Below are 21184 nucleotides of genomic sequence, written 5' to 3' on the forward strand. Positions count from 1 at the left end.
TCAAATGAAAGTAACTAGTAATATGTAGTATATTACATTTTGAAAGTAACTTGTCCAACACTGTTGAACTCAGATGCCCATTGCCTCCCTCCCCTCACTCACTCACTCAATCACTCAACCAACTCTGACCCGCATACAGTTTATTACGATCCCAGACATTTCCATATTGTGAATATAATGACGTTTGTCATCCTCTACTACATTTTTTCGATCAATTTTTCTCTTATTGATCGTTTTCTTGTTATTCTTTCCCCTCCCCTTTCCCCCAATTCATAGCATTCTGTCACATCACCATACAACCATCTTGCTAGGAAATGTAACCGTCTCTCTAAATACAAATTTGTTCTTAATTGCCTTCCATATAAAAGGCAAATTGTTGGGTAAATTGTTCCTGTAAAAGCACACAGAAAGTCTATGATGAGCTTTGAGCATCATGTTCCTCAGATGGTTCCAGAGATCAGCGATCACAGTTTAATGATTATCACAGCCAAGGATTGACCATTGGGAGAACAGACACCCAGGGGTCAACGGCTTCTGGTAAATAGGCTATCTATTGATCATCCAGATACTGCAATCCCTATCTATCTAGTTCACTGGTGTAGATGGGCAGAGCAGGACATGGTTCTCTACTGCTGCATCTAACTTCTATACATTTAGCTTATCTCTTTCTGTTTTTTTGTTTCAAAGTGGAATATTGTTTGAAGTTAGAGACATGAAGCCAGCAGTGGTTCTGGCCTTCATCCTAGTGTTGGCCACCACCTTTGCTGCAGAGGGTAAGTCATTCAAACTCTCTTTTCTAATTTGACAAATCGTTTGAGCTCTATGACTGTAGCTGAGAATATATATTCTAAGGGGATGTGGAATCCAGAAAATAACCTGAAAATTTGAATGTCAAAGAAAAATATGTCAAGGACTACACTGTATCACTCCTTTCTTTTATGGATTTCATAGTAATTACACTTTATTACACTTTTACTTCACGTGTAGAGGTAACGCATTTTACTTTGTATCAGGATGAAGAGGAATGCCTCTCTGGTACAGTACATGAATAGTATAATCACCTTTCCACAGAGTCCTGTGAGGGGCGCTGCGGCACCTTCAAGCCCCGGAGAAAATGTCAGTGTGACTCCATGTGTGTGTACTATGCAAGCTGCTGTGAAGACTTTGACACTATCTGCCCAAAGAAAAGTCAGTAATATAAATATCACTATTCCAATGAATAGAAATGTGGGTCTTTTGATGACTTAAATTCTTGCTTTTATAGGGTCCTTGCCTATAAAATCAAACAAATGTACTTTTTGCGTTTTGTAAATGTCAAATATTTAGGGTTTAGATTTAATATTGACAAATACTAATACCATTAATACTTTTAATAATAGAGAACCCCTAAGTTACTAAGTGTTGTTGTTGTTGTTGTTGTTGTTGTTGTTGTTGTTGTTGTTGTTGTTGTTGTTGTTGTTGTTGTTGTTGTTGTTGTTGTTGTTGTTGTTATATTATTATTACTAGAAGCTTCTGTTCCTATGGAACCCATTCTGACCATTCAATAAAATAAAATAAAACAAGATCAAATAAAATACTAAATTGTGAGCTTTTCCCCCTCACAATTGTGACTTTTTATTTCAGATTTCTTTTTTATTGCGATAGGGGGGAAAGTCAGAATTATGAGATATAAACTCAGAATTGTGGGGGAAAAAACTCTGAATTCTGAGTTGGGGGGTGGGGGGTGGGGTCAGAATTCAGAGAAATAAAGTCACAATTTCGAGGGGGGGAGATCACAAATGTGTTGTTTTTTATTTCATGGAGTGGCGGGAATGGGCTTTCATACTTCAACCAATGCTTTTGTCAGGACAGCAGATAAACTATTTTTTCCTGTTTCACTACTAGACAGTTACTGCTCCTTGGCTTTATATGTTAGAATCTAAAAACCTGAAACATTTCCATCTGACAGAAACTTCTATGTGACAATAAGCTCCTCCCTCTTTCCCTCAGTTGCTCGTGGGGACACTTTTGATGCACCAGCGGAAATAGCCAAAGAAGCGACAACTTCCGCACCGACTTTCAACACTACTGCAGCACCCACCACCGCCTCGCCCCCACACACCACCACACGAGCACCCCGGCCACCCACCACCACAACGGTCCCCCCACCACCTACCACCACACAGGGCCCCACCCCACCTCCTACCACCACACAGGGCCCCACCCCACCTCCTACCACCACACAGGGCCCCACCCCACCTCCTACCACCACACAGGGCACCACCCCACCAACAGACCCCGACGCACTCCCATGCAGCGGTCGGCCTTTTGATGCCTTCCTGCAGCTGAAGAATGGGTCAATCTACGCATTCAGAGGTACAGTATGGCCTATATGCAGGATCAGTTCCACTGACTCCATGTATCTGCTTTTGTATTTGTAAAAAGCTATGTAACAGTGCTCGCAGGGTGCAGGCTGAACGTGACCGGTGTGTATAGTCAAAACTGACCATTTCCAGCATGTAGCAAGTTGCTACTAGCAATGAGCTAGAGTTGTTATTGTTGTTTCATAGCGACGGAGGGATTTGAGAGTGACACGGTCGGTTGGAGCCAATGGCAGAGCTTGCACGGAGCGGAAAGGGATTTTCTTCCACTGCCGGCGGAGCCCCTTGAGTTCCGTTTACACAGGCATGAAACGAGCCTGCCCCCAGAGGTTAGAGAGAGAAAAAAATGTTTAACCGATGGGTTCCCAGATTGAGTATTTGGTGATATGTTTAATTATGGGAATTAGCTTTAGGCTGTATACAAGAAGGGGCAGAGTGCACTCTACTTTCTTAGGAGACTCAGATCCTTCAATGTGTGCAGCAAGATGTTGCATATTATCTTTTACCAGTCTGTTGTGGCAAGTGCAATTCTCTTTGCAGCCACCTGTTGGGGCAGTAGCATCAGAGCCGGCGACTCTAAGAAACTGAACAAACTGATAAGGAGAGCTGGCTCTGTGCTGGGGACCACTCTGGAGTCCCTGGAGGTGGCTCGGTGCTGGGGACCACTCTGGAGCCCCTGGAGGTGGCTCGGTGCTGGGGACCACTCTGGAGCCTGTGGAGGTGGTTGTAGAGAGATAAAGAGAGCTGGCTCTGTGCTGGGGACCACTCTGGAGCCTGTGGAGGTGGTTGTAGAGAGATAAAGAGAGCTGGCTCTGTGCTGGGGACCACTCTGGAGCCTGTGGAGGTGGTTGTGGAGAGATAAAGAGAGCTGGCTGTGCTGGGGACCACTCTGGAGCCCCTGGGGGTGGTTGTGGAGAGATAAAGAGAGCTGGCTCTGTGCTGGGGACCACTCTGGAGCCTGTGGAGGTTGTTGTAGAGAGATAAAGAGAGCTGGCTCTGTGCTGGGGACCACTCTGGAGCCCCTGGAGGTGGTTGTGGAGAGATAAAGAGAGCTGGCTCTGTGCTGGGGACCACTCTGGAGCCCCAGGAGGTGGTTGTGGAGAGAAGGATGTTGCACAAGTTGCTCAAAATAATGGATGACACAACACACCCCCTACACAACCTACTGGCTGGACAACAGAGTGTTTTCAGTCAGAGGCTCCGTCAGCTCCCCTGCAGTAAATACGTTACAGGAGGTCTTTCGTGCCCACAGCAATAACCATATATAGGATAACGCCCATACATGCAGAGAGAGGAGACTAATCCTCTCACTACCCCTCCCTCTCTCCTCCACTCCCTATATTCACCTTATGTTCCAACACAGGGGTCAGCGAGTTACTTCCTATTGTGTTTACACTTCCTGTGACAGTACAGTACTAGTGACCAGGTAAAACAGACGGTGTTTTGAACAGGAAGTCATAACACAACTGGATCAAGTGGGCGGGGCTACACATTGATCATGCACAATGCACACTCATATCTGATCAGCCCGTGACGTCAGTCAAGTATGACGTCAGTTATGACGTCAGTTGACGTCAGTTCATCCTAGTACATAATAGCGAGGGTTTTACGTCACCTCCCTCTTTGGCTGGATCATAGCAGCAGCTGGCATCACGGCTGTTCGTCTCCACTGAAGCTGTCGTTTAGCTACTTGCCTTATCGTCTACTCTCGTCTACCATCTGCGGATCGATCCGGCGTTCCAAGTCGTTATTATCCATGGATCACTCAGCGTTCTGTCACTCTCAGCATGTCAGATTCCGAGGACGCGCAGGAAGTGTGCGGGCAGGAGGAAATGGAGGAGTTCCTGGACAGCGAAGTGGACTTCGATGATGGTACCTTGTTCCGGATCGAGAACGGTGTGCATCTATTCTTGGAGCTGTCTGACCCGGACGTCGCGGCTGCGTCACAGGCCAGCGATCACGACGAAGGCCTGCTGCGCGCTCTAGTGGCAGGGGGGGGGCGCGTCAGCACAGCGAAGGCCCATGTGAGAAGAGCAGAAAAGGAAGTGCACCCACGGACGTGCAAGTGCGCGTGCGAGTGTGCCGGAAGTGGAGGCCGCTCCACGTTCCCTCCATTGTAAGATGACGCTCCTCTTCGCTAGGACAGAGAATCCCTCCCTTCCCCCGTGGGGAATTCTTCAGGAGTCAAGACTCGGTGGTGGACTGGGGAGGTGGGTGAGGCGAAACGACAGCTTCAGTGGAGATGAACAGCCGTGATGCCAGCTGCTGCTATGATCCAGCCAAAGAGGGAGGTGACGTAAAACCCTCGCTACAGTATATGTACTAGGATGAACTGACGTCAACTGACGTCATACATGATGTCATACTTGACTGATGTCACGGGCTGATCAGATATGAGAATATGGAGGCCTTCATGCTTGAAATTCGGTCTCTGCAAACCACACTTCAATCATGAGAGACCAGTTGGGAAGATTTAACAAGCAGCTTTATTCAGCAAATGGCATGGCAACTACTTTCGCGTATGACTCCATTGTAAGATGATGCTCCTCTTGTGGTGAGAGGGGGGCATCTGCATAGGCTAGGACAGAGAATCCCCCCAAAAGGAAGAGCTAATTTCCAGTGGTTGATTGAGATCAATCGGTTACTTTGACTTACGTCTGCCCTTTCAACCTGGGCATTTGTCTTACTTCTGGCCTTTCATCCTTTGGCCTTGGTGTCTTACGGCAGGCGCTGGTACCGTTGCTCCTCAGCGTCTCACAGCTGGTGCTTTGACTAGAAAATGAAAATAAATAAAATCCACGCCAAAGTAGTTGCCATGCCATTTGCTGAATAAAGCTGCTTGTTAAATCTTACAAACTGGTCTCTCGTGATTGAAATACACTTTGTCCACGTTGCACATTTTTGTACTTGCAGTGTACAGTCATAGTAATAGTAATATTTAATATCATTTGCTCTACAGTGCACAGTCATCATGGTAATCTAGCTCGTATAATAATTCATGCTCTGCTTTTTTCCCAGGTGAATATTTCTTTGAGCTGGATGACAGCTCCGTTCTTCCTGGTTACCCCAAACTCATCAAGGATGTGTGGGGAATCGATGGCCCCATCGACGCTGCCTTCACACGCATCAACTGCCAAGGCAAAACCTACATCTTCAAGGTACTATCTCTGTCCTTCTACTGCAGGCAATTCAGTTGTAGATGACTGTACAGTGAAGCAGAGATGTGACCAAGTCACTAGTATCTAAAGAGCTAAGGATGAAGGCCTTCATTTATGAGAGCTGCTGCTGCAGAGGATGCATTAGCAAAGAGGGTAAAGCTTTTAGACGACCGCAGGGATGAAGAGGTCAGTGAAATAATACTAATAATACTAATAATACTGTTCTCCTCGCTCTCCTCTCCCCCTTACCCTGCTCTCTTCCTACCTCTCTCCGTCTCAGTCTCCACCTCCTCCCTTTCCCTGCTCTCTCCTCCCCCACTTTCTCTCCCCCTTTCTCCCCTTCCCTCTGTCTCTCTCTATCATAAGATTGTGCAACCATGTTATTATTATTATTATTACTGTAATTTGTTATTGTTGTGTCAGCTAGATTTAGCTAGACATATTCTCTGTGAAACCCTCTGAGACATGCTTGTGAATTAGGGCTATACAAATAAACTTGACTTGACTTGACTTGACTTGACATGTTCTATCAGGGGAATAAGTACTGGAGGTTTGAGGACCATGTCTTGGACCCGGACTACCCCCGGGACATTTCAGTCGGCTTCGACAAAATTCCAGGTGACATTGACGCAGCATTCGCCATACCAGCACCAAGCCACCACGGCAGAGAGAAGGTCTACTTTTTCAAAGGTATTTTGCATATGGATGGATTGATATGTTTCAGTATTTTAAATAGGCTACACCTTTTGTTGACTGTCATTCATTTTATACCAATCAGACAAGCATAGACACACTGTAACACAATGATGACTGAGCAAAGCGTATTAAGCATAGTTTGCTATATAAAAACCCAAATGCTGATTGGAAGCCCAAACATTTTGGCATTGAGCATTAATGGACAAAATGTAACATGGGCAGGAAGCATCAGTCCAAAAATAATCGCATTTAGGACATTGATCATTCTAGAGCCCAATGGTTCCCGGTCCGCCAGAACATTGAATGAATGAATAAATGAATGAATGGATGGATGGATGAACGAACTAATAAATAAATAAATAAATAAATAAATAAATAAATAAATAAATAAATAAATAAATAAATAAATAAATAAATAAATAAATAAATAAATAAATAAATAAATAAATAAATAAATAAAGACAACCGTTTTACATATCCTACACATTAACCCTGAGGAGTATAGGCTTCGGCCAATTTTCTGAAATATTATGATATTTGGGAAATATCACAATTTGGAAAATTTGCAATTTGTTATGGCTGTAGCTGGCTCATTGAAGCCAGAGTGAAACTAGGAGACTGAAGGCATCGATTGATACAAACCATGTCATGCTAGCTTGTCAGAAAGACAACTAACACTCTATAGGTTGTTTTCAGGTGACGTCACGTCAAGATGGCGACCGGATTGACCATTGGCTTGTTTGCAAACCATGTGATCATGCTGGGGGGCAACCAGCAGCAGCTACATAGAAAGGCTTTAGCGAAATCAGACAAGTTGCTGGAAAAATCGCTTCTCTTCATTGTATTTGGATCATATCCTATAGCCATTTTAACACATGCGCTTTATACCGGGAAATGACCAGAAAGCGGTGTAATGGCTTCATGTGTGAAAGTTGTTTTCCGGTATAAGCGCGACCCCGTCATCGCAGACATTTGACCACTTCTAACCTTGTGATAAGACCGGTATGTCTGCTTCATGTGTGGGCGTGCCGATTTCCCCCCCTCCCCTCTCTGCTCGCTCTCTGGCCAGTCCTTCAGTCCTCCTCAGTCAGCAGCCCGACAGACACAGCGAAAATGGCAGCGGCTTGTTCTGAGAGTCTTGCAAGCCGCCCAACGCTTGTAGAGAAAGCAGATGCACAAAGCGAAATGTGGAAGTATTTTGCTTACGTTGCCGACAGCGAAGGCAAGCCCCTGGACACATCAAACGAAGCCAGTCTGTAAAAAGTGCTTCAACGGGGGCGGCTTTAGCTCAGGAGGTAGAGCGGGTCGGCCAATGACGCAAGGGTTGGCGGTTTGATCCCCGCTCCCTCCCAGCTGCTGTCATTGTGTCCTTGGGCAAGACACTTAACCCTCCTTGCTCCCGATGGTGTGTAGGCACCCTGCGTGGTAGCCTGCCGCCATTGGTGTATGAATAGGTGAATGTAGACAATCTACTGATTGTAAAGCGCTTTGGATAAAAGCGCTATATAAATGCAGGCCATTTACCATTTACCATCAACGCGACGCAGGTGAACGGATAAACATTGAACCAGGCTATTTCTCTCCGACAGGGATCCCAACTTCTTCAAAGATTTCAGTTCAAAGACTGGTTAGCGAATGTGAAGGATACAACATACATGCCCTCTTAAGTCAAACGAGTGTGATTTATTGTGTGACAAGCGAACCCCCCCCCCCCCCCCGCCCCTCAAAATACAGCTTCTTTCACGGCTATTTTTACACATGTGATCCCTCAGGTGTGAAGGGAAATCCGGGAAATAGCCGTTATTGATTTACAGGCAATGTTCCTGTACGCATGTGTGAAAACGGCTTATGTGTTTTGCAATCTTCTGGTGATACCTGCAGCGTGGAGCGGCATCCAACCCTCTTGCATACTCGCTTACCTCCATTCTCCATAGCTGCTCTGGGAGAGCTGCCCCCCAGTGACCTCATCAGCGTCATCGGAATCACATCACAAGCTATAGGCTATTTTTACTAATTTCGATTTTGCCAAAGGAAACAACAATTTCAAAGGGGTCCTCTTTTTCACAGTGTGTATGTGTGTGTGTGTGTGTGCGTGTGTGCGTGCGTGTGTGCGTGTGTGCGTGTGTGTGTGTGTGTGTGTGTGTGCGTGTGTGCGTGTGTGCGTGTGTGTGTGTGTGTGTGTGTGTGTGTGTGTGTGTGTCTATTTTGAACCAGTAGCCTTGTAGTTGTTATTTAGCCTTTCTGATGCTATTGCATTGTTAAATCAGCAAATCTTATGTAAGGGGCGGGGATTGCTCCGCAGTGGAAGTGGTCCCTGGGAAATGTGGTTTGGTACATTATAGTGATTGTAACTTTGAAAAGCATTTCATAGTCATAGTCATTTCATAGCATTTCATACTAATTTGGTCTGTGGGACCGGCCTACTTTGAGCAGCCAATAAGAGTTATTTTCCCCCCCCCTGCTTGTGTCTCTGTTCAGGGGACAGGTATTACCAGTATGAGTTCAAGCACCAGCCTTCCCATGAGGAGTGTGTGCAGATGACCCGCTCCTCCCCATCTGTGCTGTTCACACGCTACACAGACCTCTACTGTGACCAGACCTTTGAGGATCTATTCACACAGCTCTTTGAAGGCTCCTGTAAGACAGCCGTGTGTGTGTGTGTGTGTGTGTGTGCGTGCGTGCGTGCGTGCATGCGTGCGTGTCTGTGTGTGTGTGTGTGTGTGTGTGTGTGTGTGTGCTGTCACTAATCATCTGATTAATTATTACATACAATCTGCATGCATGGCTACATTGCATAGTTAATGTAACGTCTTTCTCTCCCTCTCTCCCCCCCCCCTCTCTCTCTCTCTCTCTCTCTCTCTCTCTCAATTCAATTCAATTCGAAAGGGCTTTATTGGCATGATAAGGTGCATCTTACATTGCCAAAGCATACATTAGCAACACTTAGCAATTACAAAGAATCAAAAACAGAAAACAAGGCATTTTGTTACTGAGTAACATAAATCACAAAATCTTAAGATATTCAAAGAGGAAGAGAAAGGAAAATTAAATGGAATGTGATAAGATAGAATATAATAGAAGACTATTGTTGACTGGAATCTATTCAGAATAATAACAGAACTGTAATAAATGGGCCCCAAACACTCAAACTCTCTCTCTCTCTCTCTCTCTCTGTCTCTGTCTCTGTCCACCTTATTCAGTCAGCGGCAGTCACCACAAAGGCCCTCGTCTCATCAGTAGGGACTGGGTGGGCATCAGGCCGCCTGTAGATGCTGCCATGGTGGGCCGTGTCTACCTCACCCCCAAAGCCACGCCCTCTTCCCCTCCCGCTCCAGCCCCTGGTCCCGCCCCTGCTCCACCGCCAGGGAGGAGGCGCACCAATCGGAGGAGGAAGCCCGGAGGCAGGAGGGGCCGAAAGCGGGGCAGGCAGAGCCGCTCCCTCTTCCAGGAGTTTTACGATTTGTTCAGCGACTACGACATCAGTGACTACAGTGACTACAGCGACACCGCCGACATCGCCGACATCACCGACATCACCGACATCACCGACGATAGGGCCACAGAGCAGCACAGCAGGCCTGTTCAAAATGTCTACTTTTTCAAGAAAGGTATGTATGCTTGCATCTTAGGTCCAACAAGACTAGATCAAAGCCTATACAGTATACTGTATGGCTGGACCGTGTACGGGTGGGCCACGGCCAACCAATGGTGTAACTTCATCACTCACTCACTCACTCACTCACTCACTCACTCAGTACGTTTACATGCACTTAAAAAAATCGAATTATTGCATTAGCCCGTCTAAAACCGGACTTTTGAAATGCATGTAAACATGTTAGCTCGACTGAAATCAAAGTTATAAAAGTCAGACTAACACACCCAGATAATGCGATTGGGAGTCGATTTACTCCTGCACGTATACAGGCAAGTCGGACTGGAACTGGACGAGGCGATGTGTAAAACTGTTATGTTAGCGGCCAGGGAGCGATTAGCTAAAGCTAAATGTGAAGTTCGTTGATGTAGTAGCTAAATCTGTGTCTAGATTATTTTTTTAATGGAATATCTTAGTTTCTACTGTATTGAGTTCACAAGGGGCAGGCAGCTTTGTGTCACATGACCATCCGTGCGTTTGAACGGTTTATCGGCGCTCTCTCTCTCCACATAAACACAACCTCGCTTGACCACATAAACACAGCAAAACAATGTCCTATGTAAGGAATTTAGATAGAAATATGGATTTTGATATCACTATTGATTCAATAAGTTAATATCAAAACCCCGGGGCACCACCACGTTCATCAGTAATTTATATTACTTTAATAAGCAATTTATATTACTTTAATAAGTAATCTATTACCCCTGCCGTCGGTCACAGGAATCAGAATCAGTTCTAAAGGAAGGGAGATCTTTAATCGACTGATATTATTATAACAAGCAAAGAACAAGTTTTAACTTCAAAACAGAATGCGTTTATTTAATCCACCAAATAGTAAAATCACAGTATTATGCATAACACCTTGTTCGATTGAGAGGTAAGGAGGAAGTAGGAGAAAAGTGAAAGGAAATAAGGTATTCAAAGAAAGCCTAGTTTAAACCTAACCTAATTAAATACATATTCTAATTCAATAGGTGAGTATTCTAAGTTACTCTATCTTCACAGCACTCTCACAATAAGCAGAAAGACGTGTGGTCACTTTGCCTGTCTGAGAGTCGAGGGTTCTCTCCCTCTGTTCGTCTGTGGGAGAACGGCCTTCCTGGCTCGGCTGGGATCCCACCGGAAGGCAGGAGCTGCCATGGCAACGAAGGGTGGCCGTGTCTGCTCTTGGACGGGCAGGCGAGGGGTCTCAAAACCGGCTGGTTGTTGGTTCAATTGTCTTTATCTCATCCCGTTGAGAAAGGGGGGATCGCCTTATATTTAGTTCGATAAGCTCCAGACTATTGCTTGCTGCCGTTTGTCGAGTCAATACTGTTTGAATGGAGCTTGGTTGTCCACATGCCTGTTCTCGGGAAGCGGTCTCATGGTCATGGGACCTGACACGGCTTTCCTCCGTCAGGGCCAAGGGATCCAAAAATCATATTAGTGGGTTGGTTATCAAGCCCAAAAAGCTCCTCAAATCAGACGCTTAATGTCCATCAGTGTTCTGTTGCTCTGCTGTCAAGTGACTGACTGCATATAAAATTGGCCAGACTATCACGCCTCTCGACTGGGTGGTAGTCATATCATCGCCTTCAAAAGCATGGCATCTTTTGAGGCCTAAAAGTAAGGACTACATCTTGAATTCTTGAGTTCTAAAAAGTCCTTGTTGTTTCAAAAGTTCTTCTTTCGTCTGCACAAGTCTGTTTGAGCGCAGCCAGCCACAGTTTTTATCTCCTCCTGTCAGGAGAAAAGGGGCATGGCCCTTTTCTCCTATTGCATTCAGATAAGGGTATGGGTTTAGAACTCAACTAAACTATTTCTCTTACAAGCATATTTATATTTCTTGACATCACTCTTGGTGTGATAAAAGACAAGATATAGAGGGAAAAGAGAGGGATAAATAGATAACTACATAGATAGATAGATATTATAGACATTGGTCTTGTTACACTGGATGGCCCACGAAAGATTTACGACTGTTTATCCAGGGGCTGGCGGCGAGAAATACATCTACCTCTTTCCCTTAAAACTTATCACATGCTTAAAACATCTCATCAAATGACTTCATGGCCATGATACTTTCAGAATTACATCACACACATTATTCTGATTATTTTGAAATCAAACATGTGTGGTGTATCTTTATATTTAAGGAATAAACCAACTATTTCTGGAACACATATCTTTACCAAATCTTGTATACGTGTACGTAACACAAACATATCTAATAAAACCATGGGTTAATTAAATCACTTATCTTGGGTGAATTAAAAAGAGTTACCCTAGATTCGATAACATGTCAACACTGTTAGATCTACGGTAACAAATTAAATGATTGTCACACACACATTAACACATTATACATATACATTCCTTCTCGAGAAGTATGTAATACTAATTAACTTGACAAAGTATAGAATCATGAGGTTTGTTAATTCCATTTTGCCACACACAAAAAGACTCGTGGTCTTTTTGTGAATGTCTGCTGGCTCTTCTTAAAAAGGAATGTGAAGTGGTTTATAGCCTTTGACCCCCCACTTCCATTCGATGACCTTTGGTTTGAGGAGGAAGATGGGACCAAATAATACATTTACAAAGCATTATTAAACATACCCATGATTTATATAGATCAATGTGGGTTGCGATTCGGAGAATATTGATACCAAACACTCCATGAGTTGTACGTACAGTACACAAGTTCCTAAACTGTTTGCTGCCAGACTCAATGCCTGGGCATGACTGTTTTTCTTCAAGAGTCCTGTCCCGGGGTCCCGTCCGTGTGACCTGTGAACTAAATCTCCACCAACCGGACAGAACGGACATTGACGAAACACACTGTCAGCAGTTAGAAATCACTCCTTTGGTATTTCCAGACAGGCTGGCATCTTGGGCCCTTTTCGGCTCCCCCCCCCCAGATGCAAGGGCCAGAGGTCAATTCCTGTGACCTCTGGAGAGGAGAGATCTGTACATTAAATATTCAATATTTAATGAACGCCACCAGACGATTTTCGCTACATATCCCCCCCGTTGTATCCTAGAAGCGGTCATATCGGAACTTCTGGGAGACAAGGCGAAGAAACCAGATGGTAGATGCATAGTAGTGACCACGTTCCTGCATGAGAGTGCTGTATCCTTAGATTCAAGCAGAGAGGTGAAGCAGGGATAGGACAGATAAAGGGAAAGATAAGATCTTTGCCTATCGTGTTTAGAATAACCTATGTCACTTATACTCTTAATAATAGTTTCCACATATGTGTGAGCGGTCAAAACTGAAAACATACCAAAGGTTGTTCTTTCATTCGAAGTCTGAGAAGACTCTGGTTTAACGCACAGTGCCCTTATAGGTTGTAAAGTTTACCACTGGGACCGGTACTTAACCACTGAAGGGGGAACCTAACCCCCCTTCTCTTAAGAAGAAACCATTCTGCTTATCACTTCTCCTAAAACAACCTCTTAAAGTTTGATAGGAAATAACCAACTCAACAGGAGTGTGGATTTAATTGTGTGATCCTGTGGAATAGTTAACCCGCTCACTTCACTGCTGGTTGACGAGGTTACTCCAGCGATTTTATTAGTGGCTGTTTCATTCGCAACCAAGGGGTTGCTTTTAGCGCACCTTGGTTGTAAACCAGGCACGGTTCAGATTTCATTGTTTGAAAATAATGTTCAGACATCTTATCAAAATTTGGTATAGGCTAGCACAATAACAAGTGCCTATTCCATCATGTGACAAAGGGTTAACTGCCATATCACAAAATAACCACTTTATTGACTGTGTGTGTCTGTAGGCTATTCTCTGTGACAATACCATAGCGTACATAAACCCGATCACATGGCCTTGTATTTAATTCAATGGTCCTGACTGATGGGTAAATTCTGCTTTCCGGCCGTCAGTCACAACCAGCGGCTAAGGACCCGAATCCTGAGCAATTCTAATTCAACAGCAAACGGGGTTTTTTTTTTATATATCTGGCGAACAGTCACGTTGGAAAATGAAAAATCTTTCAGCTCAAACGGACAAACGCGCCCCCAGCTGAATTTGTTCATATAACGCTATAATTAATACTGGCTGGCAGGCCGTATTTTCACATCCTGACAAGCAGGCGCATGTATGCAAAGCAATTATTAGTTAAGGATGCATCATGCAAGCGGATTATATTTGCCTGTACAATAAGATTATATGTGTGGCGGCAGCTATGACTGGGGGGTTTGAGATCAACCCCCCCTTTGCTTCCTCGCGTAGGCTATGCCAAACATGGTAACCCAACCTGTCAGTGCCAAAGTGTTCCATCCACACAGCTTGTGGGGTAAATGTAGGCTATTCGCTTTGCACATTTGAATGCAGCGGTTCTCAACATGGGGTCCGTGGACCTAGACATGTTAGTGATTGAAAGTGATTGAGCTTTGAACTCGGGACTTCACTAGCCTATTCATGTGTGTGTTGAGAGCCTACAGCTGTCACAGGGGAAAGATGAACACTTCACACAAGTTAAAAATGCATTTTCGTTTAAAAGCAAAACACTGCTTGATGCGCACCCCCGCTTTCATGGGGAGACTGAAAGGAGGGGGGGGTTTGCTTCCCCCCCCATAAGAGACTGACGTGTTGACGTCAGCATCTAGGTTTTAGGTTTTAGGACGGCGCGCTTATAGGCTAGGCCTACTCTACTGTACACATAACATGTCATAACAGTAATTAGCTAGCCAGCATCGGGCTGGTTAAACGCAGCACCAATACACATGGCAGAAAACACAGGGCAAGGAGCTTGCTGAGCGCGTCACTCGCTGTTGATCTGCATTTTGATTCACAGGTGTAGAGTTTTCAACTCTCTGTGACAAGATTAACCTTCTCAGCTCATAGCTGGTCAAATAAAGTCAGGTGGCTAGTCTGATTTAAAAACGCGAAGGGGGTCCGGATGGATTTAAATCAGCTAGAAATCGTAGCATGATTCCTTCCTCATTCCGGAGCATATTATCTTTCTTGAAATCCAACGGGCACACGCGCAGATCAATACTCGATTAATGCAATTTAAGAAGATATCTACTCTCTGTAACCAGATTAAACCTTCTCAGCTCATATAGCTTGTGAATAAAATCAGGGAGCTATTCTGATTTACAAACACGAAGTAGGTTAGTCTGGGTGGATTTAAATCAACTAGGAATCGTAGCATAACCTCTTATCCCAGACCTATATCTTTCCTTTTTCCACGGGCACACGCGCAGATGTAGTACTCGAAACCTTCTCAGCTTATATAGCTTGTCGATAAAATCAGGGAGCTATTCTGATTTAAAAACGCGAAGTAGGTTAGTCTGGGTGGATTTAAATCAACTAGGAATCGTAGCATAACCTCTTATCCCAGACCTATGTCTTTCCTTTTTCCACGGGCACGCGCGCAGATTTAGTACTTGAAACCTTCTCAGCTTATATAGCTTGTCGATAAAATCAGGGAGCTATTCTGATTTAAAAACGCGAAGTAGTCCGGGTGGGTCTAAATCAACTAGGAATCGTAGCATAACCTCTTATCCCAGACCTATATCTTTCCTTTTTCCACGGGCACGCGCGCAGATTTAGTACTAGATACCTTCTCAGCTCATATAGCTTTGTCAATAAAATCAGGGAGCTATTCTGATTTAAACGCGAAGGAGTCCGGGTGGATTTATCATCACTAGGAATCGTAGCATGATTAACCACTTATTAGAGCTATCTTTTGGCCTTTATGTCAGTTCTCAAACTGCGGACAACGCGCAGTGAAACCTCACTCTGCATTCGTTCACAATTCACTGTTAGCAGCAAGCTCTGCTGTGCTTAGCCTTTGAGCTAAGCCTAGGTAGCCACTGCAGCAGCTAACTTGTCAACAACGCGGTTCCGGTGTAGGGTGTAGGGCTGTGAGCAGTGACACCCTCGCCTGGCTCCACCCCCTGATATACGCTCGGCGTCTCGCGCAGACCAGCTCAGTCTATACAGAGCAACGGCAGCGTATCGCTGCCCTGAGCCGTGGAGCAGGGAGACGCTTGGCTCCTCCAGCCAGCTGACCAATCGCAGCGGCTGGCCATTTGACTCAATGTTTGGTCCCGTCTGTACTGAGCAGACGGAGAAAGGGCCTCCTAACACTTGAATCGTGTTATCAAAAGAGGTCTTTAATCAATAGGCTATTATCATAACGAACTCACAATCCTCAGATTATTGTCCTCTTATACCATGGTCTGAGTGAATACTCGATTCTGATTGGCTGCAAGGTGTCCATTAAAAAGTGATATTGTACAGTGATAATGGACACCTAGCTAAATGGTCTGTTCACCGTTCATATCAATGCGCCATAGTTTCATCAGTGTTATCAGGAGAGCAGTTTGAGCTCTATACCCCCGTTAAGGGTTAATATGACAATTTTGGATGTTGAGAAAAAAATTGACTCGGTCAAAGTAAGTATTTAAATCACCCCTGTGTGCTCAGTTTATCAAAAATAACTCTTATTTACAATTTTGATTTTCGTTTCGGAGATTTTTAACCTCGCGTCACCAGGCTCTTCTCGGCGACAAAGAGGAGAAGAGAGAGAGAGAGAGAGAGAGAGAGAGAGAGAGAGAGAGAGAGAGAGAGAGAGAGAGAGAGGCATTTCACCACATACAGCACACGCAGTGCGAGCCCCCGCTGCACTGTTTGACTTCCTGAAACTCTTCGCTCTTAAATGTTAATATACTTGGCCAATACGTATCTATCATACAAAATAAAGCAAGCAGCCAAACGGTAATGTCTTCATTTAATGTAGAACGCAAAACATCGTTAAACCTGCATTCCTGTGATAAAGTTAACGTTTGAGTCGGCTTTAAAACGGAGGGTGGTGCAGGTGGGAGGGACTATTTTATTTCGTGGAAGACTGATTTACAGTATGAATAACAGACATTTAGCCATTTAGATTGCTTTATTTATTACACATGGAAATATAAATGACTGGTCTTATTGTTTTGTTGGCAAGTGACCATGGTATAAGCGGGTTAATGCACTTCGAGGTGAACATTATCACTTTTTAAGGGACTTCGCGGAGGCAAACCATCCTCGGCTTCGCCTCGGACGGTTCACGCCTCCGCGTCGTCCCTTAAAAAGTGATAATGTACACCTCGTCGTACATTAACCCTTACTTAACACAGCGATGCTGTGTTCCTTCTTTTTCTTTCTCAGAATCGATACTCAGCTATGTCTTATAAACACATGCTTATATGGCAAAAACACTGCATTCACCTTGGTCAATGATAGTTCAGTTGCTTGTCAAAATAATATGTCAATCCTCACACGGCGCGTCAAATATGTAAGGAATTTAGATAGAAATATGGATTTTGATATCACTATTGATTCAATAAGTTAATATCAAAACCCCGGGGCACCACCACGTTCATCAGTAATTTATATTACTTTAATAAGCAATTTATATTACTTTAATAAGTAATCTATTACCCCTGCCGTCGGTCACAGGAATCAGAATCAGTTCTAAAGGAAGGGAGATCTTTAATCGACTGATATTATTATAACAAGCAAAGAACAAGTTTTAACTTCAAAACAGAATGCGTTTATTTAATCCACCAAATAGTAAAATCACAGTATTATGCATAACACCTTGTTCGATTGAGAGGTAAGGAGGAAGTAGGAGAAAAGTGAAAGGAAATAAGGTATTCAAAGAAAGCCTAGTTTAAACCTAACCTAATTAAATACATATTCTAATTCAATAGGTGAGTATTCTAAGTTACTCTATCTTCACAGCACTCTCACAATAAGCAGAAAGACGTGTGGTCACTTTGCCTGTCTGAGAGTCGAGGGTTCTCTCCCTCTGTTCGTCTGTGGGAGAACGGCCTTCCTGGCTCGGCTGGGATCCCACCGGAAGGCAGGAGCTGCCATGGCAACGAAGGGTGGCCGTGTCTGCTCTTGGACGGGCAGGCGAGGGGTCTCAAAACCGGCTGGTTGTTGGTTCAATTGTCTTTATCTCATCCCGTTGAGAAAGGGGGGATCGCCTTATATTTAGTTCGATAAGCTCCAGACTATTGCTTGCTGCCGTTTGTCGAGTCAATACTGTTTGAATGGAGCTTGGTTGTCCACATGCCTGTTCTCGGGAAGCGGTCTCATGGTCATGGGACCTGACACGGCTTTCCTCCGTCAGGGCCAAGGGATCCAAAAATCATATTAGTGGGTTGGTTATCAAGCCCAAAAAGCTCCTCAAATCAGACGCTTAATGTCCATCAGTGTTCTGTTGCTCTGCTGTCAAGTGACTGACTGCATATAAAATTGGCCAGACTATCACGCCTCTCGACTGGGTGGTAGTCATATCATCGCCTTCAAAAGCATGGCATCTTTTGAGGCCTAAAAGTAAGGACTACATCTTGAATTCTTGAGTTCTAAAAAGTCCTTGTTGTTTCAAAAGTTCTTCTTTCGTCTGCACAAGTCTGTTTGAGCGCAGCCAGCCACAGTTTTTATCTCCTCCTGTCAGGAGAAAAGGGGCATGGCCCTTTTCTCCTATTGCATTCAGATAAGGGTATGGGTTTAGAACTCAACTAAACTATTTCTCTTACAAGCATATTTATATTTCTTGACATCACTCTTGGTGTGATAAAAGACAAGATATAGAGGGAAAAGAGAGGGATAAATAGATAACTACATAGATAGATAGATATTATAGACATTGGTCTTGTTACACTGGATGGCCCACGAAAGATTTACGACTGTTTATCCAGGGGCTGGCGGCGAGAAATACATCTACCTCTTTCCCTTAAAACTTATCACATGCTTAAAACATCTCATCAAATGACTTCATGGCCATGATACTTTCAGAATTACATCACACACATTATTCTGATTATTTTGAAATCAAACATGTGTGGTGTATCTTTATATTTAAGGAATAAACCAACTATTTCTGGAACACATATCTTTACCAAATCTTGTATACGTGTACGTAACACAAACATATCTAATAAAACCATGGGTTAATTAAATCACTTATCTTGGGTGAATTAAAAAGAGTTACCCTAGATTCGATAACATGTCAACACTGTTAGATCTACGGTAACAAATTAAATGATTGTCACACACACATTAACACATTATACATATACATTCCTTCTCGAGAAGTATGTAATACTAATTAACTTGACAAAGTATAGAATCATGAGGTTTGTTAATTCCATTTTGCCACACACAAAAAGACTCGTGGTCTTTTTGTGAATGTCTGCTGGCTCTTCTTAAAAAGGAATGTGAAGTGGTTTATAGCCTTTGACCCCCCACTTCCATTCGATGACCTTTGGTTTGAGGAGGAAGATGGGACCAAATAATACATTTACAAAGCATTATTAAACATACCCATGATTTATATAGATCAATGTGGGTTGCGATTCGGAGAATATTGATACCAAACACTCCATGAGTTGTACGTACAGTACACAAGTTCCTAAACTGTTTGCTGCCAGACTCAATGCCTGGGCATGACTGTTTTTCTTCAAGAGTCCTGTCCCGGGGTCCCGTCCGTGTGACCTGTGAACTAAATCTCCACCAACCGGACAGAACGGACATTGACGAAACACACTGTCAGCAGTTAGAAATCACTCCTTTGGTATTTCCAGACAGGCTGGCATCTTGGGCCCTTTTCGGCTCCCCCCCCCCAGATGCAAGGGCCAGAGGTCAATTCCTGTGACCTCTGGAGAGGAGAGATCTGTACATTAAATATTCAATATTTAATGAACGCCACCAGACGATTTTCGCTACACCTATCACTAAAATACACACAGGGCGCAGCATCTCTCAAAATAAACACACAGCCACACTATTATGGGCCAGAAGTGATCGTTTTGAGGGGAAAAATTTGTATCTTTTTTTAATGATAGCTGCATTATTAAGAGACTTGCTGCTACCAGTTGCAGGGAAAGATTTTCCGCCCGTGCATGTAGGCTATACTGGGACAAGTAGGCTGTACCACAAATGTTGTATAAGAAGATCCAGGATCTGTCCCTTGATCTGGTTTGGCTAAACCAGATAATTGCCACGGAGCTCGATTGTAGTTACTGTTATGTCTTTACTTAGCTTAGCATAAATTCAATGATTGACGCAGGAGGACTGCTTACTTAGTCGGCCATCTTTATTCTCCTCTCTCTCACCAAGTACGGTGGCTCTCATAGACCAACACTCATTACATCTCCCCTCTATGTGAAAAAAAAATTGGCTATGCAGTAACATCAAACTTGCCTATAACATCAATGGGGAATAATAATAATAATAATGATTGGATTTATATAGCGCCTTTCCAAGTGCTCAAAGCGCTTCACAGAATCATTATTCGTTCACAAGTTCAAGTTCAAGTTCAAGTTCAAGTTTATTCATATGTCCCAGAAGGGCACTTTGGGTTGCAGCAGAGCAAAAAACAAAACAGTCATAAAATCACACAAGACTCGAAATAAAAACATGAAAACAAAGTGCAGACACAAATAGACCATAAAACTATAAAAACCATAAAAGACCATAAAACCATAAAAACAAAATGGAGACACAATAGACCACGACATAGTGCAAAGTAAGTTCAGTTCAAAAGTGCCAGTGTAGTTTAAAGTGCATTAGAGACCGATAAGTGCAAAATGCAAGGCAGTCTAAGAAGGAGACTTAGCCACACAGCGCTACATATTCCAGAAAGTAAATGCTACAATATAACTATTGTATGGTAGAACATAAATAAATAAAAACATCAAATGGATGTTACATTACTGTATGTTCTCTTAACACATTCAGTGCCAAGGACGTCTGTGGACGTCCTAAAAAAAAGTAACGAGGAGTGCCAAGGACGTCTGTGGACGTCCTAAAATCATAATTCATATTATTCCATAATTCTGCTGTTTAAGGTCGTACCTAGCCAGTGAGCATGAATCCCTTCAAGGGATCACACGGCGCCACCTTAAACATCGTCACAGGAGCTGCTCCACCCACCTCAGATCCTTTACTTTGTACAGGAGACAGCGGAGAAAGTGGAAACCGATGCATGCTTTCTGCCAGCGCCGTATATATTGCTCTGCCTACAGCGGAGAGTGGGCTCGGCTGCATCCGCGCTCACAACTGAGCTCTTATGCTTCTATCTATCTCCACACGATTTCCTAGAAAGGCAGCATCCGAAGCCGAACGGCCATGCCTTTTCGTTCAGTCGCGTTTGCCCATCAAGGAAATGATGCGCGCTGGGATCTGTCCGGGGCAAAAACGAGAAAACAAACTGTGCGTGTGGGAGGAGCCCGCAGCTCAGAGGTGGAGAGGGGAGAGGGGGGAGGGAGGGGGGGGGGGGGGGGAGAGGTGTGTGTGTCACACAGGCTTCACAGAAACC

General features: G+C 44.0%; 1 protein-coding gene across 1 annotated transcript in view; it reads left to right on the plus strand.

The window, feature by feature from the left end:
* Nucleotides 1-712: 712 nt before the first annotated feature.
* Nucleotides 713-21184, plus strand: part of vtnb (vitronectin b) — a gene marked incomplete at both ends in the record, with an annotated part of 32576 nt that continues 12104 nt past the window's right edge. Inside the window, 7 exons of the mRNA XM_083656054.1 lie at nucleotides 713-773; nucleotides 1072-1188; nucleotides 1990-2355; nucleotides 5379-5518; nucleotides 6052-6208; nucleotides 8693-8851; nucleotides 9415-9822. Coding sequence (XP_083512180.1) covers nucleotides 713-773; nucleotides 1072-1188; nucleotides 1990-2355; nucleotides 5379-5518; nucleotides 6052-6208; nucleotides 8693-8851; nucleotides 9415-9822 — 1408 coding nt within the window. The remainder of the gene's footprint in view (nucleotides 774-1071; nucleotides 1189-1989; nucleotides 2356-5378; nucleotides 5519-6051; nucleotides 6209-8692; nucleotides 8852-9414; nucleotides 9823-21184) is intronic.

Source organism: Poromitra crassiceps, assembly GCF_964638095.1.
Source record: "Poromitra crassiceps genome assembly, chromosome: 1".
Taxonomy (NCBI): domain Eukaryota; kingdom Metazoa; phylum Chordata; class Actinopteri; order Beryciformes; family Melamphaidae; genus Poromitra; species Poromitra crassiceps.